We start from the raw sequence: 14,799 nt of genomic DNA, 5'->3' as shown, positions 1-14,799 counted from the left end.
CCAAGTATCTTCGCCTGGCCTATGAACAGCCAGCCTAACCTCCTGGTCACCACCCATTTCATCTCCCAACCACCCCCCACTCTGACATGTCCATCCATCCTCGGCCTCCTCCAGTGTCAGTGAATCAGATACAATATTGAGGAACAACACTATCTTCCGCCTGGGCACACTACAGTCTGGAGGACTCAACAATGAGTTCTCCAATTTAGAATAGCCTTCCCTTCCATCCCCTGTCTCTTTTTCCAGCCCACTACCTCCCTTCCATTCTGTTCCACTTTTGGACCCTCCCTTCCAGCCACCAACTGCGTTCATCCTTCCCATCGGTCAACCAGGTCATACTAGTATCCACCCATCAGCACCATTCCACTACCGGCCAGGCCCCACCCCAACCCCCTTTTATCTGCTGCTCCCCCTAACCCCCACATCCAGTCCTGAAGGTTAATACCTGAAATGTTGACTTCTTTCCTCCAGATGCTGCCTAGCTTGCTGTCTTCTTCCAGCTTCCTGTTTGTTTACCATGGACAGGTTGTGTTCTGTGGAAGAGTCCTCCCCCACATTCAGAAATTGTGATGTAACATTAACATCAATACCTTCAGACAATAATGTATTTCTTCCTCTCCTTTTGAAGGTTTTGGCTCTTAGCTAGGGTATAGTTTCTTGAGCATTGATTGCCTCATTAGTGTTTATTTCATTTAGTAATTTGACCGTCAAAAGTCAAATATTTTAGGTTAAACGGCTACAAAACTTTAATCAGGCACTGGAAAGCTATTAAAAATACTAAACTTGGTTTATATTCTTCTTCCTAGCCTGGACACTGAAGCCAAACAAGTAACACCTCACAGTATTCAGAGACTCTCAGAATTCCTAATGTGGAAGCAGGCCAAACCATAGAACCCACATCAACCCTCTGAAGAGCATTCCACCCTGACCCTTTACCCCTACCCTATAATTCTGCAATTCCCATGGCTAATCCACATAGCCTGCACATCCCTGGGCAATTTAGCATGCCAATCCACCTAACCTGCACATGTTTGGACAATGGGAGGTAGCAAAAACACCCAAAGGAAACCCACACAGACATGGGGAATGTTTCTGTGGATTTGCACAGTCCGAGAGTGGAATTGAACCCAGATCACTGGCGCTGACAAACAGCAGTGCTAACCACTAATCCTCCAGCTACCCTCAGAAAAAGCCTGTGTTTTTGATTTTCATGCCTCCAGTGACTGAACCAAGAAGGTGTGTACACGACTGATTTTCCAAAATGTCAAAATATTAACTATTAAAATCAAAACAAACCATATTGCAGATTAGAAGTTAAACATGAAGCACTGGTTCTTAATTATATTTTATTTTAGATATGCATCTTACAGTCATCCTGTTAGGCAAACCAGCTTGCAAACAAATATACAAAAAACAAAACAAGCATTATGCAACATACAGTGTAACTGGCACTATGTTCCAAAGCTTTAAAGAAAATTAAAAAGACTGCAACTTCCGACTTTGTTATTCTTCTGTTCAGAAGGAAAAGATTTCAAGCATTATCAACATGGCAACATAAACCAAACACTGCATAAATGCGCAAAACATACTCACATTTAATGAATTTATTTTGCATTTCAGTGAAGTATGTTGTAATTTTAACAGTGCACCATTACGGGCTGAAGACAGCCCTCAAGAGTTTTTTTTAGTGTCTTGCCACACAAGAAGAAAAAAGGCCATAGTCTTCAGCTATCTTCTCTAATGCTCCTAACAAAGCAAAGTGCAAATTTTACACTGTGCTTTCGGTCTGTAACAAACTGCATCAGCAGCATTCATTTGCTTTGAACGCTTGCTATTTCAGAACAAAGAACCCAGTTAAATCTGTTATGCAAAACATTTTCTAAAGCCTGAGTATTGTCTTTGGTAGGCTAATATGGGGTTATATTTTTTAAGATCTTCATTCATTATACATAACTTTAATCCAACTGCATTTCCTTAGCATTCTCCTGCAATATACTGTAGTCCAATACAGTTTTCTTTTTAAAGAGAAGTATAAATATATCCTTAATAACAGGTATTAAACAGACTTTTCCAAAGGCACCAGGAAACAGTGAGGGAGAGTCAATTGTTGATAACTGAAAGGAACGACAGTCAAGAAAGTGTTTCTTTCCTGACGTAACCTTCAACGAATTTCTGCTTGCACTTTGGGGTTTTACAAGCTCAGTTGCACATTCTTTTACCATTTTACAACACACCACACACATTTAAGTGACAGAGGAAGACCATCACTTTTCTCACGTCACCTGTGAGACATCAGCACTGTCCAATAAACACCTCTCACAAAACTGCACCTACTCATGTCCCCAGACTTTTACACTGAACTGGAGACACTCAAATGACATGTTTAACCCCTGACTGTCAAAATCCATGATCTTGTTGGTTAATAAGCACCGGTTTCAGTTTCCAAGTTATTGGTTTTTTTTATATCAATTATCATATAATCAACTGTAAGCAGGCCTGATTAGCAATATCATATGATCAGAATCGCAGCATGAAAGGATTAAATCTCAGTTTGAATTGCACTGGTCTGTTGCAACTGGTTATTATTGGTTACATTTTCTGCCTCTTCAGTGGCATAGTTTGATACTCCTGAAGTTGCAGCCCCGTTCTCCTCTGCAATGAAGCTCAACTGCAAGATATCTGCACTTGGCCCTGTTGTAACAGAAGCAATGAGACCACCTTGCGATGGGCATGTCTCTAGACGATCATTCTCCACCTCTGGTAAGGGACTGACTGCTGAAAACCGACTGTGGTAGTCACTCGAACCATGGCTACAAGAAGTCTTCATGCTCTCCATGTCGGATCCACTAAATTCTGAAAAGTGGCTGGAGTGAGAGTCTGCCACAGATGGAATACTGTCACTAAGTGACGGAGAATCAAACTCACTTGAATTGGTGCTTCTTTGTTCAAGTAACTGTGCATCCATTTCTTCCCGAGTTTCATTTATCTTCATACTGCCTCTCTTCTGCAGCTTTCCCTTGCACTTTTTTGTAGCTGCTTCTTTCGGCCACTTGGAAGCACTGCATCGATTGTCCAGGACAGGGGCTGTAGGTAAAATTGCTACACTACGACCAGGCATGCTGCTGTCTTCCACACTACTGCTTCCACTGTTGTGTCTGAACTTTGCAGGCTTTGATTCAATGTCAACTTGCACCTCCAAACTGTTGCCTTCCCTGAAAGCAGATGTACACACAAATGTCAAGTTCATTACAGGTGACTGTAGGAATATTCATTCTCAAAATATGTTCAATTGGAGCAAATTATGTAGCAAATGCATTTATTAACTATCAATTGGACAATTAAGAATGGGCAAGAGTCAACCACGTTGCTGTGGGTCTGTAGGCATATGTAGACTTGACCAGATTAGATTAGATTAGGTTACCTACAGTGTGGAAACAAGCCCTTTGGCCCAACAATTCCACACTGCCCCTTGAAGCATCCTGCCCAGACCCATTCCCCTATAACCCACACACCCCTGAACACTATCGGCAATTTAACATGGACGATCCACCTAGCCTGCACGTCTTTGGATTGTGGGAGGAAACCGGAGCAAACCCACGCAGACAGGGGGAGAATGTGCAAACTCCACACAGACAGTCGCCCGAGGCTGGAATTGAACCCGGGTCACTGGCGCTGTGAGGCTGCAGTGCTAACCACTGAGCCACTGTGCTGAGAGATGACAGATTTCCTTCCCTAAAGGACACAAGTGAATTAGATTGCTTTTTCTGATGATTGACAATGACTTTGTGATCATAATTAGATTCTTAATTCCAGATTCCTTATTGAATTTTAATCCTTCCATCTTGAACCTACGTCCTGGACTTAGTTGAGTTTCTGGACTAATAGTTTAGTGATAATACCACTGGGTCATTGCCTCCCCACCATCAACCCACCTTGCATCTTGTAATTCATTCCCTTGGTGCAACATCTCAAATTTATTTTTTGCTACATGGTAGTCACTGCTAATGCTTTGAATGAAAAGTGGATAAACAAATGATACCTCTACAGCCAGAAAGCTTTTGAAAATGAGAGTCTCAAGTAATGCCTAAATGCTAAGACTTAAACGAATCAATGTTTGAGGAGAAGCAGTACTGTCTGGGAGAATGTTAAAAGTGTGCTCTCCTGTAAATTTATTAACTGGATCCCTATGGAAAATACATATAGACTATCTGTCCAACTAATTAAGAGGAACAACCATCTGCAAACGAAAGAAAGCTTTACATTGAAAGCATCTGCACTAAATTTTAGTTAAGAATGTTTGTTTAAATGCAAGTTTTTCCTTTGCTGCCTTGGTATATTCAAAAGTTCAATATTTAACAGAATAAAACTTTGCTTTACATACAACATGTTTTGGACCAGGAGATCCAGAGATATTTAGTACAGAATGGTTAAATCTACCAGCATGTTCATTTACAGGGCTCCTTCTTACCATCAGAATTTCTGACATGGAGAGTCTTTCAGAGAACAGGCCATCAACAATCTTCGCAATAAATTACTTGAAACAAGGGAAAGACTAAGTTTTAAATCCAATTTTAATACAAGTGGGAAGTTAAAGGCTGCATGAAGTTGGGTAACAGACCACAACAACAGATTAAACCCAAACTCTTTCCAGTGGAAAGTGTAATTTATGTTCTCCTAACTTTCCCTTTCTAAACCTGAATATATAATTCACTGGAATACAGAACCAATGAAATAGATAATTTTCCTTACCTAATTGTTCATGTGAAAATATAGTCAAAGAAACAGATTTGCTGAGAACTATTATTTTTAAAATGAATTAGAATTAATATAACACTAACCAGAAATTATATTTTAAGAGTTCCGATGGAATTTTTAGCTATTGATAGTTAGGCCCAATCTGATTATAAATCCATGCAAGTGCCCTTTTAAGCAAAGCTCACTGAATAGAGGAAAGTATTGAAATAATTTTTCCACAACACAAATTCAGATTAGGGTAGTCATTTCTGCCAGTTTGATTGTTCGTTAAGGCAACATATCTAGCCGACAGGATATACACCTAATTCTGGTGAGTCATTAACCTGAAATGCTCTATCAGCAGGTCAGGCAGCTTTCGCGTAGAGTATTTCCAACATTGTGTGCCTTCTTAAATATTCCTACTACATGTCCGAAATGGAGTACAAAGATTTCTCAGCAGAAGTATTCTGTTTTGAGGAATACCATGGAGTTCATCTCATATGTAGGTTTCAAGTACAATAGATTTATTTAAACAAACAGACTAAGTGAAAACATTCAAAAGCATTTAAAATTTAAAGTTTTTGAGTGCAATTTAAAGAGTTCCACATTGAGAAGAGTCACCGTGTAAACAGCATCACGTGAAGAAACATGCCTGGGATCAGCATATGGGACTACTTATCTACATCTTTCGGTGATTTAACCTGGACTGTGTTCTTGCAAGCAGGTGACAAAAACAAAATTTTCAATACTATTTCATATTCAGTACTTGGTTAAATGCTGCAGAAATTTTGAAGTGCTCACTGGGCTCAGAATCAACATTGCAGTTTATTGCTCTGCGGCCCAAAAAAACAGATATATGCAATAGTTTGATTCAGTTACTAACAGGAAACGGTAAAAACTCGGATAACATTTCAAGTCTATGAGAAGTTTTTTCAGCATTTTCTGATTTTATTTTATATTAGTGACACTTCCTGATTGCTTCAACCTTTAACGTGGAAGATGCAAGGATAACAGATTTTATGTCCTGATAATCTGCAAGTAGTGAAGGTGATTTTATATGAGCCAAGGATCCACCTGTCCCATCAAGAAAGCACACAGAATCCAGTAACACTAGTTGGACAGAAGCAGAGGATTTTCCCAGTGAATGATCACAGGAGTCACATTAAAATGCATTACCTCATCATTTAAGTAATTGCTGCTGACAGGACTTTGCTGTTTGCAATTCTGGCTGCTGCATTTTCTATATTACAATAATAGGTATCACTGAAAGTACATAATTAACAGTGCCGTACTTGCGATTTTCCACACAGTATTGTTGCTGTCTATTATTGACTTTTATTACGGTAACAACTAGAGCACATTTTTCATTATATTAGAATTTATAAGCTGTACTGAATGCTACACATTTTCCAATCCTTGGTTTTTAAACTTAAAAACAATTATTAATCCAACTAGCATTAGTAATGTCATATTTAAAATATCACAAGCTAATGAATTGATTTTTAAAAAATGCCAAAGTGGTATACCTGTCCAATGGATTGTAGGAATTGATAATGGATCCTGCCATGGCCCTTGTGCTGGCATTGTCACTGATGGTCCCAATGCTGACCGTGCCAGATTCACCACTGAGGCTGCAGCGTTCCTTTTGAATATCTGCCTGCACCTCTAATCTAAGAGAATCAGGTCAAAAATGAGAGAGATAACAGGAAAAGTATCCTTCTCAACAAATACAAGATAATCACTGGGAAAACCTTGGGCATGAACAAAAACACATGTTTGTGACCTTTTAAATTTACCATGGATGGTAAATAAAGGATGTGAAAATAAAGAAGAAAGTGCAGTGTAGATTCAATAGGAAAGGCGATTATAGTAACTGAAAGAGAAATTGCAAACTTTTTCTCCATCACCTCACGAGAACCGAAGATATCAAGGTGCAGCCTGAGAGATACTTAAAAGTGTAAAGGATCACAACAAGTGGTCAACTATTTTAATCAATTAAATTATAGGGTATCAATATGCAATAGGCAAAATTAGAAGGTCCATTTATGCATTATTTTCAGAGGCTGGGCAGAATGTGAACTTTTGTCACAAAATGTTGTTGAAACAGCCCATAAATTCCATTAGAAAAACTGAATAGCTGAGGCATAGAAATGTTATGGAGATGGGGATTCAGCAAAAGAGGTCAGTGGAGGGTCAGTAGCACAGATGCGATGGGTCAAACGATCCATTTCCATGCTGCCATGATTCTTGGCCAAGGATGTGTCAATAACAATCACTATCAACATTCAGTTGTATTCAGTTCCTTTGCCAATGGTTCATTACCTCTTCTGGGTCAACTTCTGCATCAGCTTTTATTATTTAAAGGTTGAAAATATTGCAGCCAGCTAAAGGATGACTTGTAATTAAAAAAAAAGACAAAGCGGGCCTTACCTATTGAAACAATTGACCATCACACTTCCGGAAAGGCTGCCTGTGATACTAGCTCCAGCCAGTGCCATTGTGCTTGCTGTTTCACTCAGGTTGTCTCGTATCGCACCTATTCTATCCATGTGGCTGCCACTGGCACTCAAACTGCCCGTTAGGCCCCCAACACTGCCCTCTCCAATACTGGGGTTATTGCGAGCCTCAACAACAAAAGTGGTATCTAAATGGCAGGAAGAGAGACAGCAGCAGTTTGTTACCTTTGGTTCATTTCAGTTTTTGCTAGCAATTAAAACATTGAGTGGATGCTTTAAGTTACAAATATGAAATATCCTACAGTTTTCTTAAGTGTTCCTTACATGTTATGCTTTCAAACTTGCCTTACATTTAATGCACACAAATCCTACATGAGCACACACGTAAAAGAATCATGCAGCATCTATAAAGGAATGTTTTCTGCAAATTTGTAACGTCATGAGCCTAGCTAAGAAGCTTTGTAAGAATGGGCAGTACAAACTGAACAGTTCTGCAGGTGTGGAACCTAACTGAATAATAGGTGTGGCTACTCACACAAAGCAGGAACAATGAGTCACTGAAAAGCAATAGCATTGCACTACAGTAAGAAATGTACTGACCTATTATACAATTTGTAGTTGCAGAAACCAAATACAGAGACAAATGCACACAGCTAAACATGAAAAATAATTCACAATTGCATTTTAACAGGGAACTCTCCAGGCTTTTCAATACAGCATGATCCAGTAGCAGTGCGACCAGGGTAAAGATTTTGAAATGAAAAGGCTGATTCTTACCTATCCCAGGTGACTAATTTGAGACTAAGGGAGGGACATTATTTTACGAATTCATCATCCAACTGCAAACCTAAACCTGCCTCCCATTTTATGGGGGGAAATGGAAATATGACCTGTGTGCCCTTGGGCCCATCCCACCACGAATTTACCTGCCGACTCAAACCCTTCACTCACTGGGACCAGGCCAGTCAGACCTTCAGTCTGGCCTCTTCTTCATGCCCACTACACAAACCCGATGAAAACAGTTTGGAAACCCCATTATCTGAAAGTCCTACTGGCCACAGTTCCTCAAACTTAGATGTCTAGAAAAACCCTGCAATTCACATTTATTTGTTGTTATGGTGCAATTGATTGTGTGGGTCAAGATGATTGTCAAAAGGCTGCTCTTGATGTGGCAGATAAACCTTAAAATCAGCAAAAACAGAACTTCTGCAAATTTATATGAATACAGAATGAAACTTTTACATGCTTTCTTCCAACTCCCATTCTCCATTTCTCTTGTAATATACAAAGCTCCATGGTATACACCAATATCATCCTAAGTCTAAAGCCTAAATATCTTTGCACTGTACCATGAAAAACACTACCCAGCTACCAGCATGAAGAGTCAAACAAAAACTAAAAAGGATGATGAACTGGCAGCTGGTTACATACAGTAAAACTGGTTATTCAAACTTTATAGACAGAGCATAACAAAAGAGAAAAATTATCTCTAATATGCAGGGGTGATGGGTAGGTAGTTAAGCTAAAATGAATCTTTTCATCAATAGGCCTTTGTGGAGTTAAGCTGGCATGCTTTGGTACAATATACAAATAGCCCCAAGGTTAGCAAATAAACTGCTGAAATGACAGTAAATGTGTGCTCATGGAGGCATGTATTCGCTATTTCTCCTTATAAATGATAGGCAGCAACTAATTCTCTGTAGGGTAACAAATATAACAAAACTAGTGCTGAATAAAGTATACTCAGTGATAGACAGTTAACAGTGCTGCCTATAAAAACATGTTAAGGTGTTGCTTATTCACTTCTACGCAAAGAACAGCACAAATTAGAAGTATCTAAGCACATACACGATCATGTACATGGAGATGAAATCTATAGTAAGTGAACTCCCTTACCCAATGCTGCATTTCCTCCACCAGCATTATCATTTTCATCATCGAATTCTATCCGCACCCCCTTCCCAGTGCCAGCAGAAACACCACAGCCACCACTACGGCAGAGCGAGATGGGGACTACTCCATATACATATGCCAGCATAATGGGAACCCCTATACCTATAAAAGAAAAATAGGAAAAAAAACGTACTTAACAAAAACACACACATTTGATGCAGGAAATATCTGCCAGTGTAATAAATGTACAATTTCATTAACTAAACCAGGTATCACATCCAAATTAAAGACAGAATATTTGTCAATCTTTGCAAGGGCTAGATGTAGAGGTGGGAGAAAAGAGAAAAATATTGCTGGCCAAACCGAAACAAAAAACAACAAAATCTTTTGAATGGTCTGCGACTTAATAAGAGACAGATATAAAAAGACTAAATACCTTTTAAATATATTAGAAAGACTACAAGTTTAAAATGTAAGTCCTACAAAAGCAAAAACAATGTTATAAAAATTGTAGCTTGCACTCCAGTAGAAAAAAGTAACACCCACTATTCAGAGTAACATTGCAACGTACAAAAGAATTTGATGCTCTAGTTCTACATTCAGCAAAACTAGGAAATAATAATAGGAAGCAAAGACTTTGAACAAGTATTTTCTATTGGTCTTCACAACAGAACACAGATTCTCAGGAGTGGTAAGAAAGAATAGGACACAAAAGGGAGGAATACAGGTACAATCACTTGAGAAAAGTGTATTAGGAAAAGTAATGGGATTATAGTCTGCCAAGTCCCCAGGATCTGACAGCTGGATTTGAAAGCTTTAAAAAAGTGAATGCATTGGTTATAATCATCTGAAATTCTATAGATTCAGCAGATTGGAAAACCACAGATGTAACACCCATTCAAGAAAGGGAAGGAGACAGAAACCAAAATAGCACAGGTCAGTTAACTGGACATTTGTCATCAAGAATGCATTCAACCTCAATGTAGCTTGGACATTTAGAAAATCATAATACAACTGGAAAGAGCCAACATAGTTTTGCTGAACAAAAAGTTATGCTTAGCAAATTGAGAGCTATGAGAGAATACAAGTAAATTATTCAAAGGAGAAGCGGGATAAGCAATGTATTTGCATTTCTAAAAGGCATTAGACAAGCTTCCATGTAAAAAGGTTACTGCTCAAGATAAGAGCTCATGGTGTTGGAGGAAATGTATTAGCATGCATAACTAAGAGGATAAATGAATTATTTTCAGGTAGACAAACTGTAACAAGTGGAGTGGCAGAGTGATCAATGCTGTAAATGTTTTACTTAAGATCTGCATCAGTGCCTTTCATGAAAAAACCAACTACACCGTACACAAATTGGCTGATGATATAAAGACAGACAGGAGAGCAAGCTGCAAGAAAGATACAAAGTCTGCAGATGTACAAGGACAAAAGTTTGGAAGATAGCAAAACGCGGGAAAGTTGAGAATTCTCACTTTGCCAAGAACAGAAAATGGGATTTAAAGGGAGCAAAATTATAGAATGCAAATAGATGTCCTGCATACAAATCATAAGTTACTATGTAGATAAAGTAATTAGGAAGGCAAATGGAATGTTGGTCTTTATTTCAAACGTTCTGACTGACAAGAAAGCGCGAATGAGGGGAAAAAAGGGTGGGATACTTCACCCTGAGTTTTGGTGTATCTCCCTAATCCAATGTATGACTGCACCTCAAATTCTGGTGTACCAATCCAAGGTCGACCAAAGGATTTATCCCAATGCGGGTGGATTAGGGAGGTACAACCTATACTACGTACAGTTTTGGACTCCTTATTTAAGGAAGGATATGCTTGCATTAGAAGCTAGCAGGCGTAAACAGTTGTCTTATGGGAAAAATAAGCGGTTTGGACCCATGTTAGATGAACGAGATGAAGGATCTAAATGAAACAAGGGAATCTGAGGGAAATTGATATGACAGATGCTGACAGCTTGTTTCCTCTCATGGGGAAATCTAGAAACTACGGGACTGTTTGAAAATAAGTTGCCTCGTATTTAAAGCAGATAGAGTCATTTAGTCGTACAGCATGGAATCAGATCATTTGATCCAACTTGTCCATACTGACTAGTTACCCTAAACTAATCTATTCCAATTTTGCCAGCATTTGGCCCATGTCCTTCTAAATATATATACACCCATCCAGATGCCTTTTAAATGTTGCTATTTACCAGCATCCACCATTTCCTCAGGCAGCTCACTCCATACATGCACTATCCTGTGTGAAAAAGGTGCCCCTTAGGTCCCTTCTAAATCTTTCCCCTCTCACCTTAAACCTATGCCCTCTGGCTTTGGACTCTCCTACACTGGGAAAAGGGCCTTGGCTTATCCATGGCCAATTATACGAGGAAATGCTTCTATCAGGAATTTCCTTTCACAGGTAAGATTGATGGCTGGATATTTAGCAGTCAAGACAGAGTTAGATTTTTGATCAAATTGTGGGGTTCAAGCAGGAAAAAGTTAAGACCATCATTAGTTCAGCTATGATCTATTGAATGGTGGTACATGATGTGAACAGAACAGAATGGCCTACTCCTGCCGTCATTTCTTAGGATCTTATGGAAGCATTGTAAACACTTCTGAAGCGCTTACAGAAACTGCAGGGAAAGGAAATTCTCCTTCAATCAGCATCAGTAGCACGCCATAAATTTAGAGTCTAGCACCTGCCTGTGGATCAGCCTCTCTGACATCAACATGATCTGATCATAAAGACTGAGCGTGCACCGACAATTTCTGCACCCCTCATTTTCCAACACGACCATCTAAAATCAACTCAGATCAAAGTTTCCAGAAACATCATCTTTTCTTGATTGATAACTTGGTTCTTCAGTACGCAGGTCCATATGATCAAAAAGGTACATCTTTCAAGGTTTCAATTATCTGCTCAAATTTAAAGACCCAAGAGGCAGAACTTTCATCGATGACAGGAGTTCAAGAGAAAGGATAAATGAGGCTTTGCATATACTGGTGGATAATCCGTTATCACACAATTTGCATTGGTGCTGTTTATAAATTTGACAAATATCACAACTAGGGAATTCTCGCTGGTGTCTTAATCTTTCTGAATTAGCAAAATCAAAACCAAATTGTGGGGTCTGGCTACACAAGATGCAATCTTTTAAACAAAATTAATACATAAGAATTATACCACTAGTTGTAAGGTGCTTTGTAATGTCTTTTCAAAGGCAAGTCCTTTTGTTTCAAAATTTCAATTAGGATTTTTGTTTTTGTTCATTTTTGTCCACATTGTGCCAAATGAAAAGCAGAAATAGCCAAGAGACCTGGGGAAGCCAGAAACTCAAAAAAAGTGTTGCAGGAGTAGGCCAGAAACACTACAAAAATGTTCTGTTCTCAAGAGTGTTTCTTTATCCCTTTCAAGTCTAAAAATGTATAAACAAGGCCATGTAATACTAATACATTTAAGTAAACAATTCTTCACAGTTAGGATTGTGGAAAAGTGACAACAGTTTCCTCCCCACCCCTCTGTAAACGACAGACAGTATAATTTTAATCTAATATATTTGATAAAGATGGCAACTGTGTAATTTGGCAAATCATTACTATTCCAACAATAACTGAAGGAGCAAGTATACAGCTCTTCTCACATTTCATTGCCAAACATTCACAGGAAATGAAACCTTTGGCACAGTTAAAACAATAAATTTCCTTAACAAGTGGATAGTTAATATTGTGTACACCAGTAAACAGCTTCAGTGGAGGTACATCATAAAAATATGCTGCTGACAGTACAGATTCAACAACTAGAAACCTTGTAGCTAAGGAAATTTTTTCAGTCAGTGCTTCAGTTTTGAATAATGTACTTAAAACCAGTATTATCAAAAAACATAGCTATTACCCAATGGTTACTGAACAGACTTCTACATTGTTGAATGTCTGTTTCCTTACCTACAGTTACTGCAGCAACAACCGGAGAAACAATTACTGATAACGTCACGCCTCCAGTGATTGCCAAGTTCCGTTTATGCTTTGAAATATCTTTTCCTTCATAGCGATTGTGAATCTGAAATTTAAAAAAAACTTCAATGCGTAAGATGCTTTCCTTCATTACTCAGCATTCTACTACAATAACATACATAGGTTTGGGTTCTCCAATGGACAGCTGAAGAACAGAGGAAAAATGAGGGATCTGCCATCTTTTATCCAGTTCATCTCCTATGAAACAATGACTTGTTTTTACATTCAGAAATGCTATATGAATGCAAACTTCAACTGCAAGACAAATAGAAAGAAGTATGGGAGTAGGGCAGTGATGGGTCACAGATGATGTGTGGGGCAGAGTTGGGCAGCATAAGTAGAAGCAGGAGTAGAAAATTCAGCGTGGTCAATCAACAACATCGTATTTGAACTCCTTTAACAATTTTACTTTGCGGTTTTAAATGTACCTGAATAACTGGGTAATCACAGCACTCTAGAGTACAGAATTCCAAGGATTAATATTCCGTTTGGTGAAGGAATCTCTTACCTAACTTCCATGTGTTTAATCCATTCCAGACTCCTCACCAAGGGGTAACAGTCTCCTAGCATTTACCCTGTCAAGCCCCCAAAGAATTGTAATGCTTTAATGGAGATTGCCTGCATTTTCCTAAATTCTGGGGAACACAAAGACCTGGTCTCATCAATGTTTCCACTTAAGACAACTAATTCCAGGAACCCTTATATCACTTGGTCTAAAGAAAGAATGCAGTAATAACTAAATGTATTCCAGGAATGATCTCCACATAGTAGTTTATAGCAACTCAAATTGTGTTACGTTTTCAGTCCCTTAAATGGTCTAGCACACAAATATACTGTCTGACTGAGGCCTTCTCTAAGTAGTCCATTTTGTAATTTACAGGAAATTCCTTGGGTTTGAGAGCTTGAGCACTCCCCTCATGAAAACATCTTGCAATTCTAAACAAGAAACACTTCAACTAGCCAAAATAGCTTTTACAAATCAAAGATTAATTAATTTAATGTCGTCAGCCTGAAACATTAAACATTTGTTTAATGTTACCATCTTTAACAGAATCTATGTCGAACTAAACAAACTAGTACATTGGGGCAGTGGAGGTAGCAAATACTTTTATAGTGACAAAGTTCTATTTTAGGCCTCCCAGCAATAAACAGTGAGCCCAAATTGTCACTTTTCATAACATACATTGATTATAATGAAAAGCAACTAAGCTCTGTACAACCTTGTTTCAGCTGCAACCCAAAGACCAAAAAAAGGGCTGCAAAACAAATAAAATCAGACATGATAGTTGCACGCAAAGCATTAGGCTAGGCTGAATGCCACAGATATTGCATAATGCCAAAAAGTTCCAGAACTGGCTACTTACTACTGATTTCATATGTTTCCCGCTTACTGCTAAGGTTTATTTTGCACAAGCAAAAGAAAGAAGTCGTTTTTTAAAACCCATATGTGCATCTGCAAATATTTTCTCTAAAATAGAATCCTACTTTATGAAAATGTGAGCTTCATAAAGAAGTAAATGCAGATGCCATTCTCCCCCTCTCCCCATAGAAAAGATCAGTTTACTTTTTGTGGCAGAGTTATTCCTCCATTTAATTACTTTTCTTGCCTTACAGTCCTAACTCTGCAAACAAAATTCATAACTAAAATGTTACTATGTTGAAATTAAGCATTGGGCATGTGGAGGAAACTGAAAATTAACTAAT

General features: G+C 38.5%; 1 protein-coding gene across 6 annotated transcripts in view; it reads right to left on the bottom strand.

Annotated features, from left to right (window-relative positions):
* Window positions 1–1,345: 1,345 nt before the first annotated feature.
* Window positions 1,346–14,799, bottom strand: part of LOC125451551 (E3 ubiquitin-protein ligase RNF19A) — a 266,550-nt gene continuing 253,096 nt past the window's right edge. For all 6 annotated transcript variants that reach the window (XM_048528760.2, XM_048528762.2, XM_048528759.2 and 3 more), the window contains 5 exons: window positions 13,027–13,141; window positions 9,087–9,245; window positions 7,165–7,378; window positions 6,261–6,404; window positions 1,346–3,212 (listed from right to left, as the gene is read on the bottom strand). In XM_048528760.2, the coding sequence (XP_048384717.1) occupies window positions 2,540–3,212; window positions 6,261–6,404; window positions 7,165–7,378; window positions 9,087–9,245; window positions 13,027–13,141 (1,305 nt within the window). In that variant the 3' untranslated portion in view covers window positions 1,346–2,539. The remainder of the gene's footprint in view (window positions 3,213–6,260; window positions 6,405–7,164; window positions 7,379–9,086; window positions 9,246–13,026; window positions 13,142–14,799) is intronic.

The sequence above is a fragment of the Stegostoma tigrinum genome, chromosome 5, assembly GCF_030684315.1.
Source record: "Stegostoma tigrinum isolate sSteTig4 chromosome 5, sSteTig4.hap1, whole genome shotgun sequence".
Taxonomy (NCBI): Eukaryota; Metazoa; Chordata; class Chondrichthyes; order Orectolobiformes; family Stegostomatidae; genus Stegostoma; species Stegostoma tigrinum.
Note: the sequence above shows the minus strand (reverse complement) of the source record. Positions and strands in the feature narration are given on the sequence as shown.